This window comes from Elephas maximus, chromosome 14 (assembly GCF_024166365.1).
Source record: "Elephas maximus indicus isolate mEleMax1 chromosome 14, mEleMax1 primary haplotype, whole genome shotgun sequence".
In the NCBI taxonomy this organism is placed as follows: Eukaryota; Metazoa; Chordata; class Mammalia; order Proboscidea; family Elephantidae; genus Elephas; species Elephas maximus.
The window spans coordinates 98,459,543-98,483,585 of NC_064832.1; the positions used below are offsets into that span (position 1 = coordinate 98,459,543).

The window sequence follows — 24,043 nt, forward strand, 5'->3', positions numbered from 1 at the left end:
AGCAGCCAAGTGCTTTAACCACTGCACCACCAGGGTTATTTACATTGGACTAAAAGCTCTTCATTTAAACAGTTGAAGCTGCAAGTGTCTGCTGGATGAGATGACCTCATAAACACAGAACAGTGCACGCCAACCAGCCTTCTACAGTGTCTTCATCAGTTTTTAGCAGGAAATGGACCTTGAAGCAAAATTTAGACTTTTCATATTCCAAGAAAAAAATATTCATAATATTTGCTCTAATATATTGTGTTAGGTGATTTGAGATCAGCAAAGCTATCAGCAAACAAGACCTTTTCAGGTTGTACAATATTAGCTGCCTTAAAAGGCAGACCAATCTGACAGCCTAGTACGTGTCTCTGACAGCATGTTCACATCTGATACACATGAGCGAACAGCAACCCTGTTTTGCTTCTACATGATCATCAGGTAATATGTGTTAAACACACTGGAGCTCGGCAGTTTACAAGGGCCTTCTATTCCATTTGGTTTCTGTGCTTGCTGTGTGCTTCAGTTTTTATGAGAGAATGGGGCTGCCTGCAGGCACAGGCCTAGCCTGGGCTCTCTTTCTCTGCACTTCTAGACACTAAGCAATTAGCTCAGAACAGTTCAGTGGTCACATAAGGAAATCACAAAGTTCCACACGACTTAGAACCAAGATACTTTAATATTCTTGTTTATGACCTCTGGGATGTAATAAAAGTTATGTTTATTACATTTTCAGAAAATGAAACCAAATGAGGTAGTTAGGATTTTGTTGATTCGATTTCGTAGTATATTAAATTTGGAGAACTAAGCAGGCACGAGCCTGGGAAGTTGACTTAAGGAAGAAAACAAAAACCACAAACTTCAAGTATTGATTAAATTACAGTGAAACCTGTGAGAGCCAGAACTCAACAGGACTGCCTTGTCTTTCTGGGTCTCAAAGTTTTCCACCTGTGACAGGGTGCAGCCTTACCACTTTTCTATCCCTTTCTAATAGTGGAAAATTTTTGTTATTTTCCTTCTCTGATGGTTTTCCACCTTAAAAGGTTCCAACTTTCGAAGGTTTTACCATACTTAAATGATTTGGAAAAATACCTTAGACCACAGTGAAAAACAGTCTTTAAGAGTTATTATAGAAAGGCCTCAGACAGAGAGAGAACACCCTGTTCCTGGTAAAGGTATAAATAAAATGCAGACAGTTTCATAGTATAAGGCCTGATTGCAGACCTGGGCTTGAAGCCCAGATTTAATAGAAATGTGCATAAACTCAATATTTGATCAACTATAAACGATATCCCTTTACATTTCTACAATGTATACAGAGAGCTTAAACACCCCATCACTTGCCTGAAATAGGATCCCAACTGGTCGCCCTGCCTCCATCTCAAAACCTTCCCCTTCATCCTGTGTTTGCTGCCGGAGTGATGTGTGGAGAACCTGACCGTCACACTGCCACCAAACCTGAGCGCTTTCTCTCTGCCTGTGAGAGGGCAAAGGAAAGGCAGCCCAGGGCACTCCCCAAGCTCATCTGAATGCTAGTGTTTTATATCAACAGTTCATCAATTTTTGCATTGTATTTTATAGTACTTCTTTGTTAATCTTACTATGTTATTGTTATTAGGCACCGTAGAGTTGATTCTGACTCACGGCAACCCCATGTGACAGAGTAGAACTGCCCTATAGGGTTTTCTAGGCTGTAACTTTTATGGGAGCAGATCTCCAGGTCTTTCTCCCACGGAGCCACTGAGTGGGTTCACACTGCTGACCCTTCCTTCAACCGCTAACCTTTCCTTCAGCCGCTGAGCTGTTTTTTTTTTTAATAATTTTTATTGTGCTTTAAGTAAAAGTCTAACAAATCAAGTCAGTCTCTCACACGAAAACTTGCTACATACTCCCAATTACTCTCGCCCTAATGATACAGCCCGCTCCGTCCCTTCACTCTCTCTTTTTGTATCCATTTCGCCAGTTTCTAACCCCCTCCACCCTCTCATCTCCCCTCCAGGCAGGAGATACCAACACAGCCTCAAGTGTCCGCCTGATCCAAGAAGCTCACTCCTCACCAGCATCCCTCTCCAACCCATTGTCCAGTCCAATCTCTGTCTGAAGAGTTGGCTTCAGGAATGGTTCCTGTCCTGGGCCAACAGAAGGTCTGGGGGCCATGACCACTGGGGTCCTGCCAGTCTCAGTCAGACCATTAAGTCTGGTCTTTTTACGAGAATTTGGGGTCTGCATCCCACTGGTCTCCTGCTCCCTCAGGGGTTCTCTGTTTTGTTCCCTGTCAGGGCGGTCATCGCGCCGAGCAGCTTTGTTACCCCTTCCTTTCCTCCTTGCCTTTAGGCTTCAGTGAGGCCCCAGTTTCTCTATGTTTACTTGCTCCCCGAAGACTGTTGTGGTTCCAGCCTGGAGCTAACAGAGTGATGGTAGGAAAATGATTTTTCAATCAGAAGAGAGAAACCACATAGTACGTTAATTGGGGACCTGTAATGTAAATAATAATGTAAATTATAACAAGAGGTTTAAGCAAGAAGGGAATAAAAACCAAACCCGTTGCCGTCAAGTTGATTCTGACTGATAGTGACCTTATAGGACACAGTAGAACTGCCCCATAGGGCTTCTAAGACTGTAACCTTTATGACATGTTATCAGGAGGGACCAGTCCCTGGAGAAGGGCATCACGCTTGGTAAAGTAGAGGACGATCGTCAGTGAGATGGATTGACACAGTGGCTACAACAACGCACTCAAGCACAACAACAATTGTGATGATGGTGCAGGACTGGGCAGTGTTTTGTTTTGTTGCTCATGGGGTAGCTATGAGTCTGAACCAACTCGACGGCACCTAACAACAATGACAACAACAGTCATTATGGGAGTAGATCAACAGGTCTTTTTCCTGCAATGCGGCTGGTGGGTTTGAACCTAAAGCCTTTTGGTTAACAGCTGAGTGCTTAACCACTGTGCAACCACTTAAGGGAATGGCTAGCAAGAAATATAACTCTGAGAAAAATAACTAGTAACCAGTTGCCATCAAGTTGACTCTGATTCATGGCGACCCCACGTGTGTCAGTGTAGAAATGTGCTCCACAGGATTTTCAGTGGCTGATTTTTCGAAAGTAGATTGCCAGGCCTTTCTTCGGAGGCACCTCTGGGCAAATGCAGACTTCCAACCTTTTAGTTAGTAGTCAAGCATGCTAACCTTTTGCACCACCCAGGGACCCCTAACAACAAATATAAGGAACAGCCACTGCCTTCCTCCTGAGTGAGAGAAGCCAAGGAAGGGACCCTCCAGGCCCTGTTGGGGAACAAGGCCATAGCCCACCGAAGGGCAGAAAAGTCACTTTATACCGTGCAGGGGAATGCTGGAACTCTGTGCTCTGGAATTGCCCGAGATCCATCTGCCAGGGTGTTGGCGAGGCTGTTGATGGGCGGTGTCTCACCAGAGGCAGTCTGCCACGAAACTGCCCAGGGCAGAGAGTACTGGAGGGACCTGCTGGTCACTGGGTGCTGGTGGCCACCGTGTGCTGCGGGACCAGCCACCAGAGAGGCCTGAGCGCCACCGGGGCCTGCAGAGCAGGCGCACCAGGGCCTGGAGGGAAGGCCCCTTTCCTCGCGTGGTCTCCTCAATGTCCTCTCCCGGCAAAGCAGTGTCACGCCAGCCAGCAACGGAAAAGCGCCTAAAGGGCACAGGTTTGCTTTTGCAGAACAGACAGCTAAGGGAGAATTTAAAACAGAAAAGCAATAAATCGGTAACACACAGCTTACTGTGGTGCAGTTTGTTCGTCTGACATGGAGCACTTCCGCAGTCAGACTAACTTCTGAATGTTTGTGTGCCTCCTGCCCACTCTAACGAAGCGGTAACATGCTTCATGGAAAACCGCTCCATCAGGTGTTTGTTACCCCACGGTTCCCACAGAGAAACAGTAATAACGTGAGTGTGTGCGTGTGAGTGCATGTGTCTGTGTGTGTGTGTGCCTGTGAATGTATGTGAGTGTGTGTGTATGTGTATATATGAGGGTGTGTGTGCGCGTGTGTGTATGTGAGTGTACATGTGTGTATGTGCATTTCTGTTTGTGAGGTGTAGAGATAGACATGCACATCAGTGTTGGTGGAAGGGTGCGCACACCCCTTTTATGGGAAGAGATGTCTTTTCCTGAGATTACGCTCACTTTACTGTCTGAGTTTCCAAATGGCCTTTAGTAGTTTGATTTTTTGGTGAAATGATCATAGCAGAAGGTAGCTTTTGTTATTGTGGCTGTTTTATTTGTGTTAGGATTTTTCCTACTTGACAAAATAAAAAAATTAGCAACCCTGTTTTGGTTCCCTTCCTCCCCCTTTTAAACTGCACTTGTCATGAAACTCAAATCTGGGAATCATTGCACTCAATTACGAATTTGTAATTAGAACTCCGGACAAGCCATTATAACGTAACTTTTTGTGAAATGTGTATGAAGGAGTTTCGCGTTTCTAAATGTGTCATGTTATGCTCAGCGGCACGGACTTAGGAGCTGATGAACAGAACTTAAATGATAGCTTGCATTCACTGTCTTTGTGTAAAGTAGTCAGTAATAGGGGTTATTATCATGATTTCTCAGATGACGAAAATCAGGTGGAGTTCATTTTTCCGAAGTCCTATATCTGGTAATTAGCAGAGCAAAGATTTCAGTAACAGTCAGGCTGGCTCCAGAAAGTTTCAGAACTGAAACGCAGGTCTGCTTGCCTCTAAAACCTTCCAGTATCTAGAGAAAGACGAAAACAAAATTAAAAGGTTAGAAAGTGGAATTTTCAAAAAAGCAGAAGATTCTACTCTTAGTCTAGAGTATGAAGATGTGCGAAGGGACTTGGTAACGTGTTTTCGAAGGTTAAGGAACACCACAGGTACAAAACTCAATAACTAGTTTCCACTCTGCCAAAGGAAATGTAAGTGCAGATGATCACAGAGCATACCAGTGCAAGTGGGAAACGGGTTGAAGTCTTGTTAATATACACCCATAGGTCAGGAAGGAATACCTTTGCTGTAGGTCTGACTAGAGTGGCTTCATCAGCGAGGACCTTTCTCATGTAACAAGTGCGAATACAGGTGGTTGCTGAGGTGGTCCCAGCTGCTCGGTGTTAGGGCCCACCTTGCTGCAGCTCCCTCGGCCTTCCTCTTCCGGTTAGCCAGTGGTGCTGCTGCAGTGTCAGCCAGCACACATCATTCGGGCAAGAAGGGGAGAGTGGTGTGCCAGCCCACATGAGCCACGTCACCAGCTTTTCTGACACATCCCCAACTGACTTGGTTTCATTCTCATTAGCCAGAGCTGGGTCAAATGCCATCTTCCGCCCGTCGCAAGGGAACCTGGGAAGACAGGGAGCAGCACTGGCTTGGGTCAGCCGAACTCGCCAAATTCAACCTGCCCCCTTGCTGTAAATAAAGTTCTATCCATTCATTAATGTCTTGTCCGTGACTGCTTCCATTCCACAGTGACAAAGCTGAGTACTTGTGACAGCAACCATTTGGCCTAAAAATAATTATTATCTGGCCTTTTATAGAAAAGCTTTGCTGACCCCTGGCTTAGGCAAACCATGACACATTGCCTGGGGCTGACCACACAGACACTCTGAGGATAACTGGGATTTCATTAAACAAGGAAAAAAGGGAGAAGAGACACTGAAAAGAGCCAACACTTGATGTCACAGGTGGCCACCTGGTCCAATGAATTCCATCCAAGACATAAAGGTTACCATACACTTTCTGCTTGAAGTCAAAAGGTCACCTTGAACAGGTGACTGTCTGCTCCTTCATTTCCTCCTGAGCTAAATGAGAAAATTTAGAAAGGCAGGAAATTTGCAAATATACGGGATCAAATGATTGACACTGTCGTGATAAATCATGAATTCAGAAAGATAATCCCTAACTTGCTGACTTTTGCACAGCACTGTTTGAGGTGCTGTCAGAGTAAGTCATCGGGACGCCTCGTGCTGACTGGCACTTCTCTTTGTGCTGTTGTTTAGGTGCTCGCATATACCGAGGGACTGCATGGAAAATGGATGTTCAGCGAAATACGAGCTGTATTTTCCCGACGATATCTTCTACAAAACACTGCTTTGGAAGTATTTATGGCAAACCGAAGTAAGTCCTCTTAAATATTTTGAAAGAAAATGTGCTCATATTTAGACGTTATTCATTGGCATAGCATGACACTGTCTTGCTGTATCCTCTCTGTGCTTCCTCTTTGACATGCCCTCCCTGGAACAAATTTAAAAAAAAAAAAAGAATTTGTTTGAAAATGTTAGGCCTGTATTTCTCATGGATAAAGTTACACAGAAAGCTGGTTTTCCAAGAAGATGCCTTACCTTTACAAATAAATTATGAGAGACACTTGAAAATGATTTCTGAAATTGATGGTTAGCTCTCCTGTGGTTTTCTAAACCCTGTTTTTTTCTTGCTACCACAGCCTCAGTTATGTTTAATTTTCCTGATCAAGCAACGGTAAAGAAAGTCGTGTACAGCTTGCCTCGAGTTGGAGTAGGGACCAGCTACGGTTTGCCGCAAGCCAGGTAATTATATGAGATTACACACCATCAGTGATTTGTTAACATTTCAGTCTCAATATGACAGGAATATAAATGTGGTTATGATGTTATGAGTAGTTCAAGGACCAAGGAATTTTCTTCCTCAGCAGATCATTTGTAGGGAAGTAGATTGTGAAAACAGCTATTTTAAAATGACAGAATGATCGGGGCATAGTTTTACTTAACGTTCTGTAGCACCTGTGTAAGCCAATAAGTAAAAAAGTTGATCCCCATACCATAGCTACTACATAATTAAAAAAATTTTTTGAACGTTAAGATGTTACGAGAAACATACCAGAAACCTCAAGATGTTTGATTACTTGCTGTGTAATAACATAAATTTTGTTTTTATAAATCTGTGTATAACTTCTTCTTCATTAAAATAATACAACTCTTAGGGTTTATTGAGATTAAAGATCATCAATTGTGATGTAGTTTTAACCATTTCCTAAACCTTTTATCTTGGTATTTTAAAAGAATCATTTATTGAAAGATATTAGTCTAAGTAGAAAGTGAAAAACAAGGCTCCAGGAATTGATGGAATATCAATTGAGATGTTTCAACAAACAGATGCAGCGCTGGAGGTGCTCACTCGTCTATGCCAAGAAATATGGAAGACAGTTTCCTAGCCAACTGACTGGAAGAGATCCATATTTATGCCTATTCCCAAGAAAGGTGATCCAACAGAATGTGGAATTATCAAACAATATCATTAATATCACATGCAAGCAAAATTTTGGTGAAGATCATTCAAAAATGGCTGCAGCAGTGTATCAACAGGGAAGTGCCAGAAATTCAGGCTGGTTTCAGAAGAGGACGTGGAGCCAGGGATATCATTGCTGATGTCAGATGGATCCTGGCTGAAAGCAGAGAATACCAGAAGGATGCTTACCTGTGTTTTATTGACTATGCAAAGGCATTCGTCTGTGTGGATCATAACAAATTATGGATAATGTTGCGAAGAATGGGAATTCCAGAACACTTAATTGTGCTCGTGAGGAACCTTTACATAGGTCAGCAGGCAGTTGTTCAGACAGAACAAGGGGATACTGATTGGTTTAAAGTCAGGAAAGGTGTGCGTCAGGGTTATATCCTTTCACCATACCTATTCAATCTGTATGCTGAGCAAATAATCAGAGAAGCTGGACTATATGAAGGGCAACAGGGCATCAGGATTGGAGGAAGACTCATTAAAAACCTGTGCTATGCAGATGACACAGCCCTGCTTGCTGAAAGTGAAAAAGACTTGAAGCACTTGACTAATAAAGATCAAAGACCACAGCCTTCAGTATGGATTACATCTCAACATAAACAAAAATCTTCACAACTGGACCAATAAGCAACATCATGATAAATGGGGAAAAGATTGAAGTTGTCAAGGATTTCATTTTACTTGGATCCACAATCAACACCCATGGAAAAAGCAGTCAAGAAATCAAAACACGCATTGCGTTGGGTAAATCTGCTGCAAAGGACCTCTTCAAAGTGTTGAAGAGCAAAGATGTCACCTTGAAGACTAAAGTGCGCCAAGCCATGGTATTTTCAGTGGCATCGTATGCATGTGAAAGCTGGACAATGAATAAGGAAGACCGAAGAAGAATTGACACCTTTGAATTGTGGTGTTCGTGTAGAATATTGAATACACCATGGACTGCCAGAAGAAGGAACAAATCTGCCTTAGAAGAGGTACAGCCAGAATGCTCCTTAGAGGCAAGGACGGTGAGACTGCGTCTTACATACTTTGGACATGTTGTCAGGAGGGATCAGTCCCTGAAGAAGGATGTCATGCTTGGCAGAGTACAGGGTCAGCGGAAAAGAGGAAGACCCTCAACGAGGTGGATTGACACAGTGGCTGCAACGATGTTCTCAAGCATAACAACAATTGTAAGGATGGTTCAGTGTTTCGTTCTGTGGTGCACAGCGTCACTACGAGTTGGAACCGATTCGACAGCACCTCACCACCACAACAACAGAAAGTGTGTTTAGTAATTAGAGGCATCACCAGTATCGATTAGCCTGCTTAAACAATAAGGTTTTGTTATGTTCGATTTGAGGGAGTTGCTGACGTTGGTTCAGAGATTCAGTGACATGAGGGTTCTCACTTGGTTCGTGTTCACAAAGTACCCACGCCTGCTCCAGGCACCACATCTTTACCCAATTTCTTCAAAGTAGAAAAAAGACACAAAGGATGTCTCCTTGATCTTCTCAGTTTAGGAAGGACTAAAGGAGCCCTGGTGATGCAACGGTTAAGTGCTCAGCTGCTAACTGAAAGATTGGCGGTTCCAACCCACCTGGTGGCTCTGTGGGAGAAAGACCTGATGACTGGCTCCTGGAACAATGACAACCTAGGAAACCCTATGGGGCAGTTCTTCTCTGTCACATGGGGCCACCATGAGTCGAAATCGACAGCAACGGGCTTGGGTTTTTTTAGTTTAATGGCACACAATAGTCCCTGGTGGCACAACTGTTAAGCACTCAGCTGTTAACCAGAAGGTTGGCTGTTCAAACCTACCCAGCAGCTCCACAGGAGAAAGATGTGGCAGTCTGCCTCCTATAATGATTACATCCTAGGAAACCCTGTGGGGCAGCTCTGCTCTGTCGCTTGGGGTCACTATGAGTTAAAATCAACTCCATGGCCCCCAACAACAACAACGTATTTCTCAGAAGCCTCCAGCAATCTTTATCTCAAACAGAGTTGCCTTAGCACCCTTGAAACCATCATTGCCACAGGCAGCGAATTTACTAGCTCTGCCCAGTTGCCCCTGAAGTTCAGGGAAGAATGTACCTCTGAGCTCGTGGCCTGCTACCTGAACAAAACGCGGTTTCTGTTTACAGGGAAGAGAGAAAATAGCTTTAAGTAGATAAGGAACAGTGTCTACCACACAGATTTCTATGTCCCTTGGGATTATCACAGAGCACTGCACGAATGGAAAGGAAAACTAATCTTTGTCTGTCTTCCCGTAAGTAGGCTACAGGCATTTTAAAGACAGGGACCCTGTCTTATTTATCTTCTGATCTGTAGCACCCAGCGCAGCGCCTAATTGCAGAGGCGCTATAAGTGCTGTTCACCGGAGCTACTGTGTATCGCAACACATCTGTTCTCTTTAAGCTTACAGTGTAAGACGGAGTCCCTGGCATGTGTGGCGCATGTTCCAGAGATTTGCTAGTTCAATGACAAGATTCAACAAGGACATTAGTAGATAATGAAGCAGTTATAGAAAATAGAGGTCAAAAGAAAATGCGTTTCATCTCTCAAAACAGAAATGAAGTTAGTTTTGCAAGGCTTGGTCTTGTTGAATTTAGGGTGACTCATAGCAATCACTACTTCCTTTCCCAAGCACTTATAAACTATTTGTTTAACCATCAATTCAAGAATTTTCCAGGAATTTGGCATTAAGAACTCACAAATACATATCACATGGAATCTAACTCTCCTTTTTAAAAATAATTTCCAGCGTCTTAATCAGTGACCGCCATTTCTCGTCGATTACCAGCAGGGCTTTCTTGATGACATGTGTAATTTCCTCCCCTGCTCTTGGACTTGCCTGGACCTGAATTCATGTGAAGCACTCACGCGCTCTTTCACTATCCGCCTTACCTGCTATGAGCATCATTTCCCGTTAATCATAATTTAATCACAAGGCCTCCTTGACTTTTGGAAGATGATTCTTCTTGACAGAAAATCTGGAAGCAAAAGATCTAGTTTCTCTGACACTTCATAAAGCCATTGCATCTTAAAACACTCTTCTGTTGTCCTTGGTGTGTTTTTCCCCCAGAGACTCAGCTCAGTCTTAGTTTCTTGATAATATTCCTACAGGCTCTGTTTTGTGTATTTCCCGAGGTATCTCTCCTTAGAAGTAGCAAACAGAAGTTGGGGAAAACACTATCTAGGCTTAGACCTGCCACTTACAAGCTGGGTAATAGCAGGGCCTGGCACATAGTAGGTTGTCAGTAAGTACCGATGGAAACAATCAATGACACAAGGCAAGAGAACGACATTCTCCTCTGCTGTAAAATGCAAAGAGACGTTCTGAGAATCTCTTTCAAGACGTAAAGCACTCTGAACACACACACGTACTATGCACATACTTACATGCATACACATGCACAGATAGAGACATGACTGATAGATTCATGGAGAGATAGACAGATAGATGATAGATAGATAGACAGGCACACATCCGTAGACGCGTGTGTGTGTGTGTGTGAGGTGTAAGATCTTGTTACATTTAGAGAGTTTTCAAAGGGAAGAGAAGATGCGTGGACCCTACAAGTAGAAGCCCTCCAACAGGGAGTACCTTAGAATGACCAAAGTCTAGGGATCAATTTTTTGCTTTGCTTTCTTGACATGGGGAATTGTCGGTTTAAGCAGAGTTTATCAAAATCTAGGGAACTTTCTTCTAAGCTAAGCCCATAAGAGACTGTTTGGTACATGCGTATGCTTATTTATCAAATTCAAAGGCAGATATACCTGCTAGGATCATTGATTTCGCAAATCATTTAGGTCACTTCTTAGGCAAGCCCACCAAGGAGATCACGTTATAAATCAGATTGCTGCTTAATGAGCAAAAATTTAGAACAAAGGGAATATTTCCATTAAGCTAGCACAGCCTAACGAATTAATTAATATCGGTAGCTAACATTTCCTGAGCACGTCCCATGTGTTTGAGTTTACAAGTATTATTGCCTTTCATCTCTAAAACACTGGAATTCTCGTCCCAATTTGCAGATAGGAAATTTCTTATTTAGATGAGTCGCTCAGCTTGCTCAGGATGATAGCCTCTCTCCAGACTCCTATTCTGTGAGCTCTGTCAGGTGACTCACATGGGTTCTGAGTACTACGTCTGCACAACGATGGGAATGTACTGTTAAGCATGCTCGGTTTTCCCGACTCCACACCGATTAGCATCCTTTGGTTAATGTGCTTTCTATTCAGTCAATACAGTCAATCCATTTTACATTTGATTAGCTTCTTCACTTTCTTTTCATTCCCTAGGATACACCCTGCTTGTATTCATAGGATAGATTATTTAGAATGGTCACTATTTGTTGTACTTAATTTTTATTTCAGAGGGCAGTTGTGCCTTCATCTTGTCCCCAGTTCCAAAAACGTCCTACTATAACCCAAATATGTACCAACCACCCTCATTGCTTGCTGAAAGTGAAGAGGACTTGAAGCACTCACTGGTGAAGATCAAAGACCACAGCCTTCAGTATGGATTGCACTTCAACATAAAGACGACGTAACTCCTCACAACTGAACCAATAAGCAACATCGTGATAAACGGAGTAGATATTGAAGTTTTGTCTAGGATTTCATTTTACTTGGATCCACAACCAGAGCCCATGGAAGCAGCAGTCAGGAAATTAAACGACACATCGCATTGGGCAAACATGCTGCAAAAGACCTCTTTAAAGTGTTGAAAAGCAAAGATGTCACTTTGAGAACTAAGGTGCACCTGATCCAAGCCATGATATTTTTAGTCACCTCATATGAATGCAAAAGCTGGACAATGAATAAGGAAAACTGAAGGAGAATTGATGTCTTTGAATTATGATGTTGGTGAAGCATATTGAATATACCATAGACTGCCAGAAGAACAAACAAATGTGTCTTGGAAGAAATTCAGCCAGAGTGCTCCTTGGAAGTGAGATGGTGGGACTTCGTCTCATGTACTCTGGACATGTTATCAGGAGGGACCAGTCCCTGGAGAAGGACATCATGCTTGGTAAAGTAGGTGGTCAGGGAAAAAGAGGAAGACCCTCAGCAAGATGGATTGACACAGTGGCTACAGCAATGGGCTCAAACACAGCAACAATTGTGAGGGTGACACAGGATCGGTCAGTGTTCCCTTCTGCTCTGCGTGGGGTCCCTGTGAGTCGGAAGCAACTTAATGGCACCTAAGAACAACACAACTATATGTATATAGCATATAAAATACCACTGCAATTAAGTGAACACATATGGTTCTTGGAGTTAGTATTAAAAAAAAAAAATAGGAACTATTAAATGTATGTAACTAAGAAAACATCAACAAACAACCCATTGCCCTTAAGTTGATTCTGACTCATAACAACCCCAAAGAAAAGTGCTTCAAAATTTTTAGTATGTGAACAGACTGCTACAATGTATTAAATGAATATTTTAAATATTGACTTATACACAATTACCCTTAAAATTCTTAATTCATGTTTGAATTTGAGAAAACGTGGGCTCCTTGCCTCCCTCACTTCCTTCAACTAACCTGTAGGCTAGCTCCTACTCTGTCCAAGACAATGCCTGTTAAGTTTCCACAAGAATAGAAATACTTGATAATCCTTATGTGGCAAAAATCGTCATTAAGTCCCAGACTGTGCACCTGGAGCCCCTAATATGTTTATGATCATCACCCAGTGAACTTACAGGGTGCTGCAATATATTTTATATGTGTATATATTTGCAAGATACCTTATATACATATTTTGTTTGAGCTCATGGATGCTTATTTTTTTTTGCCCCTCTGGGTTATAATCCAGTATTGTTCTTACTTATTCTGTTGCTCAAATTGTTCCAGTTTTGGCCATTGGTTGGCTCCAGGTGTCCCTTTCACGTGTCACTCATGTCTCCTCCCCCACTTTTTTTTATTTTTCTGAAAGAAATTCCTTGCTTTTGGTACTACCAGGTGTTCCAGGCTCATCTTGTATTCCCACCCCACCCCCCACTGATTTTTTTTTTTTTTTTTAGTTTTAGTTTATTTTTGGTGAGAGGATACTTTACATTTTTGAGGGAAACACAGTGACGTCCATCAGAAACTGCACAGATTTTGAGCTCGACTTAGTTCTGAGTTTCAGCATAGGTAGTGCTACATTCCTTTCAATAGCATCTTATCATTGTGAAACCGGTGACAAGCAAGCACCACGTGAAATCAGTGTAGCAGAGGAAGCACAGGAGTCGTGTCAGAAAGGGTTCCACGGCTGACACGCGTGTATCCCGTTAGTAAGGAATTATGGTGATTTAAGGATGAAATAAAAATTCTACTTTTTCTTTCAGTTTCTGAGTATTACATTTTCACGTAGCTTACTAAGTTCTCAAGATATAAGGATTTATAAAGTCGTTGGAGCTAACTACTTAATAAACAGAACTGCTGGATATTTCTGATGCCCAGGAGCACCATGAAAAAATTAGTGAAATACTAAGGGTGCTGTTAACTGAAAAAGCTTGGGAACCTCTATCTTAAGTAGCCTTGTCCTCCTTTTACGAATATAACCAGCTTTCATTACTTTTTAGATAAACACGCTGAGCCTCAACGGTTTCAGTTCCCACAAATCCTCCTAGTTTAATCCCTTAAATTCTTCCTATGTCCTTTCTTCTTCTGAGCCCATACGTTTTTTTCCAGAGTTCTCAGTGTTTTTGGTGTTTCTTTGGTTTTGTTTTACGTCCTAAAGGTGTGTGCTGGTTGTACGGGAAGAGGCTGTGCACATTTGTGTGTGCGGACCAAACACCTGCTGCGTCAAGTCGATATGGACCCACAGTGACCCTACAGGACAGAGTGGAACTGCCCCATGGGGTTTCCTAGGCTGTCGTCTTTATGGAAGCAGATAACCAGATCTTACTCCCGCAGAGCTGCTGATGGTTTCAAACCCATGACCCTTCAGTTAGCAGCCGAGTGCTTAACCATTAGGCCACAAGGAGCTCCTTCTGGTCTCAGTGCGTTGGATGCCATTGAGTTGATTCCAACCCCTAGGGACCCTGTGACAGACCAAACTGCCCCAGGGGTTTCCAGACTGTAGTCTTTAGGGAAGCAGGCCACCGGGTCTTTCTTCTGCAGAGCAGCTGGTGGGTTTGGACCGATGACCTTTAAGTTAGCAGCCGAGTGCTTAACCACTGCACCACCAGGGCTCCTTATTTCACTCCTAGTAGATGGCCATCCTTGAAGCTCCTGGACTTTGTGTGTGGAGACAGGTGTAAAAACTTCATTAGCAGCCATTATTATACAAGGTTAAGTCAAACGTTTGTAAGTCGGTACCTGCCTACCTACCTCGCTTACTTACTTGCATGAGTAGATTTGCTATATTGTTTAAAACCTACCTTGACTTATTTTGAGTATAGTTTTATCTTTTTTTGTACTTTTTAACTTGTAAAATACCCATTTGCAGTCATATCATACAGAATAGAGTTTCTTTCAAATTGGTTTATCCTGAGTAATTTAGTTTATCTTTACTATATTTTTTTATAAGAGAATTTTCAGATATTGCTAACATCTATAATGAAAACATATTTTATAATTCATCTAAGAAGGATAAACCATAAATTATTTTAAATTGATTGATTTCAAGCCTATATATTGGATAATAGTGTATTTTTAAAAATCATGAGTTTAAAGAAACCACTTTTTTTATGGTTTGCTTAATTGCTAGGAGGATATCGTTGGCCACTCCCCGACAGCTCTATAAGTCTTCCAACATGACTCAGCGTTGGCAAAGAAGGGAAATTTCAAACTTTGAATATTTGATGTTTCTCAATACCATAGCAGGTAAGACATCTCATTCTTTAATCTCATCATATGTTTATGTTCATCAAAATCCTTGGTAATATGACTTCATATTTTTCTGTTTGGAATTCAAACACAGCGGTAGGGTAAACACAAGTGCCCACATTAAATGCCATCAGAAGCTGCTCACTAGTAGCCAGGTTTCAGATGCGTTTACTGGTGAAGAGAGTCTCTTGTGCTCCTGCCCTTTCCTCTGCTGACAGCTTGGTCTGAAGGTTTATTTCAGCCAACAAACCATTGCCAGAGAGTGTCTGGAAATAATAATGGAAAACGTAATTCCACTACTTTGTCATCCTCAGCGGTAGCAGCTGGGGGAGAGTAACACCACGATCTGCCTAGTACCCGTCATCTGGATTATGGCATAATTGGTTTATAGCATCTTCTTTTCTGTAAAATCTTCAAATAAAAATACAAAATCAGATTACATTTTCTAAATGATGAGTAACTGCCATCAGCCTCGGCAGCAACATGCTTGTGAATTAAAAAAAAAAAAAAAAAGGTAGTGGCTGTGTTTTTCTGCGATTCAATGGTTCTCAGCGGTAACACTCTTCTGTGAGATTTAAGTGACTCTTCTTTCTTCTTTTCCTAAGGTAAGCCCAAAAGCCTTTATTCATGTTGAATTATAAAGACTTTACTTCTATAAATAAACCTCCACAAAAACTTTTTGCGACCAGATGTGTTTAAATAACTACATAAATGCATGTGCTACCTGCGAGGGTGGTTCTGTTAGGAAAGAACAACAGAGCCCTGGATTCAGAGCAGTGGTGTCTGCATCGCAGCTTAAAAAGGATAACTATGTAATATTACTTTTTAATCTCTCATACGTAAGTACGAATATGGATGCCAAAGGTATATGTTACGTATGGATGGTATCAATCTTTACCTGCTTTTTCAGGATAGTGTTTTCATTACATTCTTCTGCAATATTTCTTTCCATGTTTCCTGTGTAAAGTTTTTCTACTTACCCATTCTTACGAGATATATCCAGACTCAGTGTACACTATTTGGCAGGCATAGGATTTTTTTCCTTGACTGCTATCTGTATGGAGCTGTGGGATGAAAAGCTAGAGGGCAGGGTGATAGTCCTTGTTCCCAGCTCAGTTTCCCGTCAAGCTAAAGTTCGTCTTAAATGGTTCTGCCTATCTAAGATGGAATTATCACTATCTCTCCATCATGAAATGGATGGAATTAATGGACAGTTAATATGCCCATTGTCACATAATCCATCGTTTTAAACGGTTATGGTTTCTGACTTTGAAAAGATAACAGTATAGTTCAGAAAGCCAGGCATGTATACCATCAATTCCAGTAAAACTGAGAAGTCCTGTATATGGAGAATGAACCAAGCCATGTGGGGCCCCAGACCTAGAAGCTATTGCTTATAACTAGGAGAACAGGAAAAACTTCACATAGGTGACACTAAATTGGAAACGGAAATATGTGTGAATTCACTAGAAAGTAAGCAAAGGGCATTCCAAGAAGATGAAAAGTGTACCCTGAAGATTTGGATTAGAGTAGTGGCAAAAAAAAGAAAAGAAAAGAAATTCTTTGGCATTGAGTGGATTCCGTCTCACAGTGACCATGTAGGACAGGGTAGAACTACTTCATAGGGTTTTCTAGGCTATAAGCCATGGAGCAGTTCTACTGTGAGAAAGAACCGACTCAACGGCAATGAGTAATCTTTCTGGAAGCAGATTGCTAGTCCTTTATTCCACAGAGCAGCTGGTGGGTTTGAACCACCGACCCTTCCATTAGCAGCCGAGCTCTAAACCACTGAGCTCCCAGGGCTTCTTGGGCCTCATCCCAGACCGTCTAAATCAGAAACTGTAGGAGCGGGGCCCAGCCATGCGTGTTTTAGGGAACTTGTAGGAGCAGGGCCCAGCCATGCGTGTGTTACGGAACTTGTAGGAGTAGGGCCCAGCCATGCGTGTTTTAGGGAACTTGTAGGAGCAGGGCCCAGCCATGCATGTTTTAGGGAACTTGTAGGAGCAGGGCCCAGCCATGCGTGTGTTACGGAACTTGTAGGAGCAGGGCCCAGCCATGCGTGTTTTGGGGAACTTGTAGGAGCAGGGCCCAGCCATGCATGTTTTAGGGAACTTGTAGGAGCAGGGCCCAGCCATGCGTGTTTTAGGGAACTTGTAGGAGCAGGGCCCAGCCATGCGTGTTTTAGGGAACTTGTAGGAGCAGGGCCCAGCCATGCGTGTTTTAGGGAACTTGTAGGAGCAGGGCCCAGCCATGCGTGTTTTAGGGAACTTGTAGGAGCAGGGCCCAGCCGTGCGTGTTTTAGGGGACTTGTAGGAGTAGGGCCCAGCCATGCGTGTTTTAGGGAGGCTTTGAGGCGTAAAGTTTGAGCACCATTGCTCTAGCCCTTTCAAATCTAATTATGAGACTAAGATTTGCATATAAAAACATTTAAATCATGTAAAAAGTAGGCAATAAAGTGCCACTAAGTGTAATTAAGTTTAGAGAGTGAGAGGTTAGTCTGCGATGGTCTAGTCATGGAGGGCTTCCTCAACTACGGGAGCTTTAAATAAGCCTTAAGAAGACTTTGTCAGAGCTGATATCTGGGCAGGATGAGCTGCAGAAGTAGGGTGACAACTGGGAACAGTTATAGATGCAGATGCCCACGAGGTACCTCCCGGGTGCATTGCTGCTCATTCCTCCTTCCATTGCCCTGAAGCCTCAAGCAGGAGTGCCAGTTTATGTGAGCACCAGCACTGAAGGTTTGGGAATGGCTTTGTAGGGAAGCTTCATTAGACCCAAGGCTGAACATTATTAGGAGAACAATTAGAATTCCCTGTTCTCCTGATTTTGTGGTGAACACTGTATATCCATTCATCGCCTTCTCTTAGAAGTGCTTGTCCGAATTCTCTAAGAATGTGATGAAGATCTTAAACTGCACTAGCATCACTTCACCAACATGGATTCCACTAAATTATCGTATCATTTCATAGCACAATTTTAGGAATATTAATGTTAGGTTATTAAAACAAGTGAATACTTGTTTTTTCTAAGTCGGTTGATTGAAACTTAGGGCTTATAAATTCTTGAGAGGATATTAGAATTCCTACTGACATTTTACATTTCATTTCCTGAGAATTCCAAAACCAAGAAATGTTTGACCTATATCTTATCATGTATAGCATTTATTTAATTACTCTTAACATCAGTACTCCTACAAGGAAAACCAGCTAATGTGACTATTATTCAAATTTACGCACCAACTGCTAAGGCCAAAGATGAAGAAATCGAAGATTTTTACCAACTTTTGCAGTCTGAAATCGATCAAATGTGCAATCACAATACATTGGTAATTACTGGTGATTGGAACACGAAAGCTGGAAACAAAGAAGAGGGATGGAAAATATGGCCTTGGTGATAGAAATGATGCTGGAGATTGCGTGATAGAATTTTGCAAGGCCAACGACTTCTTCGTTGCAAATACCTTTTTTGAATGACATAAATGGCAACTATACACGTGGACCTCACCAGATGGAATATACCAGAATCAAATTAACTATATCTATGGAAGGAGACAATGGAAAACCTCAGTATCATCAGTTAGAACAAGACCAGAGGCCGACAGCTGAACAGACCATTAATTACTCCTCTGCAAGTTCAAGGTGAAACTGAAGAAAATTAAAACAAGTCCATGAGAGCCAAAGTACGACCTTGATTATATCCCACCTGAATTTAGACACCATCTCAAGAGTAGATATGATGCATTGAACACTAATGACTGAAGACCAGATGAGCTCTGGGGAGACATCAAGGACATCATCCATAAAGAAAGCAAGAGGCCATTAAAAAGGCAGAAAAGAAACACAAGACCAAAATGAATGTCAGAAGAGACTCTGAAACTTGCTCCTGATGTCGAGTAGCTAAAGTAAGTGGAAGAAATGATGAAGTAAAAGAGCTAAACAGAAGATTTCAAAGGGTAGCTCGAAAAGACGATGTAAGGTATTATAATGACATGCGCAAGGCCTGGAGTTAGAAAACCAAAAAGGAGGAACACGCTTGGCATTTCTCAAGCTGAAAGAACTAAAAAAAAAATTAAGACCTCGAGTTGCAATATTGAATAATTCTATAGAGAAAATATTAAATTATGCAGGAAACATCAAAAAAAGATGGAGGGAATACACAGAGTCACTATACCAAAAAGAATTGGTCAATGTTCAACCATTTCTTGAGGTAGCATATGATCAAGAATCAATGGTACTAAAGGAAGGAGGTCCAAGCTGCACTGAAGGCAAAAAACAAGGCCCAGGAATTGACCGAATACCAAATGAGATGTTTCAACAAACAGATGCTGTGCTGGAAGTGCTCATTAGTCTATGCCAAGAAATTTGAAAACAACTACCTGGCCAACTGACTGGAAAAGATTCATATTTATGTCTATTCCAAAGAAAGGTGATCTAACCGAATGTGGAAATTATTGAACACTATCATTAATATCACACACAAGTAAAAAGTTGCCGAAGATCATTAAAAAGTGGTTACAGTAGTACATTGACAAGGAAATTCCAGAAATTCAAGCCAGATTCAGAAGAGGACATGGAACCAGGGACATCATTGCTGATATCAGATGGATCCTGGCTGAAAGCAAAGAAGACCAGAAAGATGTTTATCTGTGGTTTTATTGACTATGCAAAGGAATTCAACTGTGTGGATCATAACAAATTATGGATTTTGAAGAATGGAAATTCCAGAACACTCATGAGGAACCTGTACATAGATCAAGAGGCAGTCGTTCAGACAGAACAAGGGGATACTGCGTGGTTTAAAGTCAGGAAAGGTGTGTGCCTGGGTTATATCCTTTCACCATGCTTATTCAATCTATATGCTGAGCAAGTAATCCAAGAAACTAGACTATATGAAGAAGAATGGGATGTCAGGATTGGATGACAACTCATTAACAACCTGCAATATGCAGATGGTACAACATTGCTTGCTGAAAGTGAAGAGAACTTGAAGCACTTACTGATGAAGATCAAAGACCACAGCCTTCAGTATTGATTATACCTCAACATAAAGAATACAAAAAATCCTCACAACTAGACCAATTGGCAACATCATGATAAATGGAGTAAATATTGAAGTTGTCAGGATTTCATTTTACTTGGATCCACAATCAGCATGTTCGATCAATTTCAGACTGCACCAGCTTATAAAAATCTTCTATTTCTTCATCTTTGGCCCTAGTTAATTACTGGGAATTGGAATGCAAAAGTTGGAAACAAAGAAGGACCAGTAGTTGGAAAATATGGCCTTGGTGATAGAAACAATGTCGGAGATCGAATGATAGAATTTTGCAAGACCAATGACTTCTTCATTGCAGATACCTTCTTTCACCAACATAAACGGTGCCTATATTTTTATACACATGGACCTCGCCAGATGGAACACACAGAAATCAAACTGACAACATCTGTGGAAAGAGATGATGGAAAAGCTCAATATCATCAGTCAGAACAAGGCCAGGGGCCAACCGTGGAACAGACCATCAATTGCTCATATGCAAGTTCAAGCTGAAACTGAAGAAAATCAGAGCAAGTCCACGAGAGCTAAAATATGACCTTGAGTATATCCCACCTGAATTTAGACACCATCTGAAGAATAGATTTGATGCATTGAATACTAGTGACCGAAGACCAGACGAGTTGTGGAATGACATCAAGGACATCATTCATGAAGAAAGCAAGAGGTCACTGAAGAGACAGGAAAGAAAGAAAAGACCAAGATGTCAGAGGAGACTCTGAAACTTGCTCTTGAGCGTGGAGCAGCTAAAGCAAAAGGAAGAATTGATGAAGTAAAAGAACTGAACAGAAGATTTCAAAGGGCCTCTCCAGAAGACAAAGTAAAGTGTTATAATGACATGTACAAAGAGCTGGAGATGGAAAACCAAAAGGGGAGAACACGCTCGGCATTTCTCAACCTGAAAGAACTGAAGAAAAAACTCAAGCCTCGAGTTGCAATACTGAAGGATTCCATGGGGAAAATATTAAATGATGCAGGAAGCATCAAAAGAAAATGGAAGGAATACACAGAGTCATTGTACCAAAAAGAATTAGTCGATATTCAGCCATTTCAAGAGGTGGCATATGATCAGGAACCGATGGTACTGAAGGAAGAAGTCCAAGCTGCTCTGAAGGCACTGGCGAAAAACAAGGCTTCAGAAATTGATGGACTATCAATTGAGATGTTTCAACAAACAGATGCAGTGCTGGAGGTGCTCACACGTCTATGCCAAGAAATGTGGAAGACAGCTTCCTGGCCAACTGATTGGAAGAGATCCATATTTATGCCTATTCCCAAGAAAGGTGATCCAACCGAATGTGGAAGTTATAGAACAATGTCATTAATATCCCATGCTGGAGATGATTCAAAGACGGCTGCTGCAGTATATTGACAGGGAAATGCCAGAAATTCAGGCCAGTTTCAGAAGAGGACCTGGAACCAGGGATATCATTGCTGATGTCAGATGGATCCTGGCTGAAAGCAGAGAATACCAGAAGGATGTTGACCTGTGTTTTATTGACTATGCAAAGGCATTCAACTGTGTGGATCATAACAAGCTATGGATAACACTGCGAAGAATGGGAATTCCAGAACACTTAATTGTGCTCGTGAGAAACCTTTACATAGATCAAGAGGCAGTTGTTCGGACAGAACAAGGGGATACTGATTGGTTTAAAGTCAGGAAAGGTGTGCGTCAGGGTTGTATTCTTTCACCATACCTATTAAATCTGTATGCTGAACAAATAATCCGAGAAGCTGGACTATATGAAGAAGAACAGGGCATCAGGATTGGAGGAAGACTCATTAACGACCTGCGTTATGCAGATGACACAACCTTGCTTGCTGAAAGTGAAGAGGACTTGAAGCACTTACTAATGAAGATCAAAGAGCACAGCCTTCAGTATGGATTACATCTCAACATAAAGAAAACAAAAATCCTCACAACTGGACCAGTGAGCAACATCATGATAAACGGAGAAAAGGTTGAAGTTGTCAAGGATTTCATTTTACTTGGATCCACAATTAACAGCCACGGAAGCAGCAGTCAAGAAATCAAAAGACGCATTGCATTGGGTAAATCTGCTGCAAAGGACCTCTTCAAAGTGTTGAAGAGCAAAGATGTCACCCTGAAGACTAAGGTGCGCCTGACCCAAGCCGTGGTGTTTTCAATCACATCATATGCATGTGAAAGCTGGACAATGAATAAGGAAGACTGAAGAAGAGTTGACCCCTTTGAATTGTGGTGTTGGCGAAGAATATTGAATATACCATGGACTGCCAAAGAGCGAACAAATCTGTCTTGGAAGAAGTGCGGCCAGAATGGTCCCTAGAAGCAAGGATGGCAAGACTGCATCTTACATACTTTGGACATGTTGTCAGGATGGATCAGTCCCTGGAGAAGGACATCATGCTTGGCAGAGTACAGGGTCAGTGGAAAAGAGGAAGACCCTCAACGAGGTGGATTGACACAGTGGCTGCAACAATAAGCTCAAGCATAACAACGATTGTAAGGATGGCGCAGGACCGGGCAGTGTTTTGTTCTGTTGTGCGTGGGGTCGCTGTGAGTCTGAACCGACTCGAGGGCACCTAACACCAACCACAATCAGCACCCATGGAAGCAGCAGCCAAGAAATCAAAGAACACATTGCATCGGGCAAGTGTGCTGCAAAAGACCTCTTCAAAGGGTTAAAAAATCAAAGATGTCACCTTGAAGACTAAGGTTCACCTGACCCAAGCCATGATGTTTTCAATTACCTCATATGCATTCGAAAGCTGGATGATGAATAAGGAAGACTGAAGAATTGATGCCTTTGAATTGTGGTGGTGGCAAAGAAATTGAATATACCATGGACTGCCAAAAGAATGAACAATTCTGTCCTGGAAGAAGTACAGCCGGAATGCTCCTTAGAAGCAAGGGTGGCAGGACTTTACTTTGAACATGATATCAGGAGGGATCAGTCCCTGGAGAAGGATATCATACTTGGTAAAGTAGAGGGTAAAAGAAGAAGAGGAAGACCCTCAAGGAGATGGATTGACACAGTGGCTGCCAGTGGGCTCAAGCAACAAGGATTATGAAGATGGCGCAGGAATGGGCAGTGTTTGGTTCTGTTGTACTTGGGGTCGTTATGAGTCAGAACCAAATGGCACCTAACAACACAACACCACAGCAATACCTGAGGGTGCTCTCAGCTCAGAGATGTGCTTGCAGCAAGTTTACTCAAGAGTGTCCTTGGGATCAGTATCTGTGGGGAAGGAAGGAAGCAGAACTGGGCAGAGGGAGGACTTGAACTCCAGTGTGGTTGTAGCAAAGGCCCCAGAGATCACATAGGGAGCCCTGGAGCTGGTGGACCTTTGGGTTGTCCTGCCTTGAGACAGGGGACGGCCTTGCTGCCTCTGCTCTGCAGTCATGGGATGCAGACTCCCGGGGGGGAGGCAGGCCCTTGGGCAGTTCCTGGAGAGGGTCTTAGCTGAGCACCACCAGGCACCCACACGACCTGCACCTGCCATCTCAGGGGTTTAACTCTGACATAGCAGCATCTCCGTGCGGGCTTGCTGAAACACAGATTGCTGGGCTTCACCACCAGTAGGTTTGCGGGGAGGAGTGCTGCCCAGAATCCGCATTTCCAACAAGCCCCCAGACAGTGCTGCTGCCATGGCAGTGCACCTAAAGGTAGTTTTCTTCATCTTGTGTAGCGCTCTCCTCTTCCGTGGCTCCGTCTGCACCACGTGCCTCAGCGCTTACCACAGTGTGTGCTTAGCACCTTGTGTCTGTAGCTTATCCCCTCCATGGGGTTACGAGGTCACCGGGGCGAAAAACAGTTGTGGCTCAGTTAATACCTGTCAGATTGAAGCGATTTAATATTTATGCTTTGTGAGCAAGTGGTTTTTCTTTGGTTCTGTGATCTATTTTCTGAATTCACTGGAATTGCTGGATGAAGGATTCTTAATATTTTCTGGATTA

The 24,043-nt window shown here is 42.5% G+C and overlaps 1 protein-coding gene across 7 annotated transcripts in view; it reads left to right on the forward strand.

Moving 5' to 3' along the window:
• The window catches only part of NBEA (neurobeachin), an 892,011-nt gene that overhangs the window by 740,581 nt on the left and 127,387 nt on the right, over positions 1 to 24,043 (forward strand). For all 7 annotated transcript variants that reach the window (XM_049853455.1, XM_049853457.1, XM_049853456.1 and 4 more), the window contains 3 exons: positions 5,972 to 6,089; positions 6,415 to 6,517; positions 14,930 to 15,045. In XM_049853455.1, coding sequence (XP_049709412.1) covers positions 5,972 to 6,089; positions 6,415 to 6,517; positions 14,930 to 15,045 — 337 coding nt within the window. The remainder of the gene's footprint in view (positions 1 to 5,971; positions 6,090 to 6,414; positions 6,518 to 14,929; positions 15,046 to 24,043) is intronic.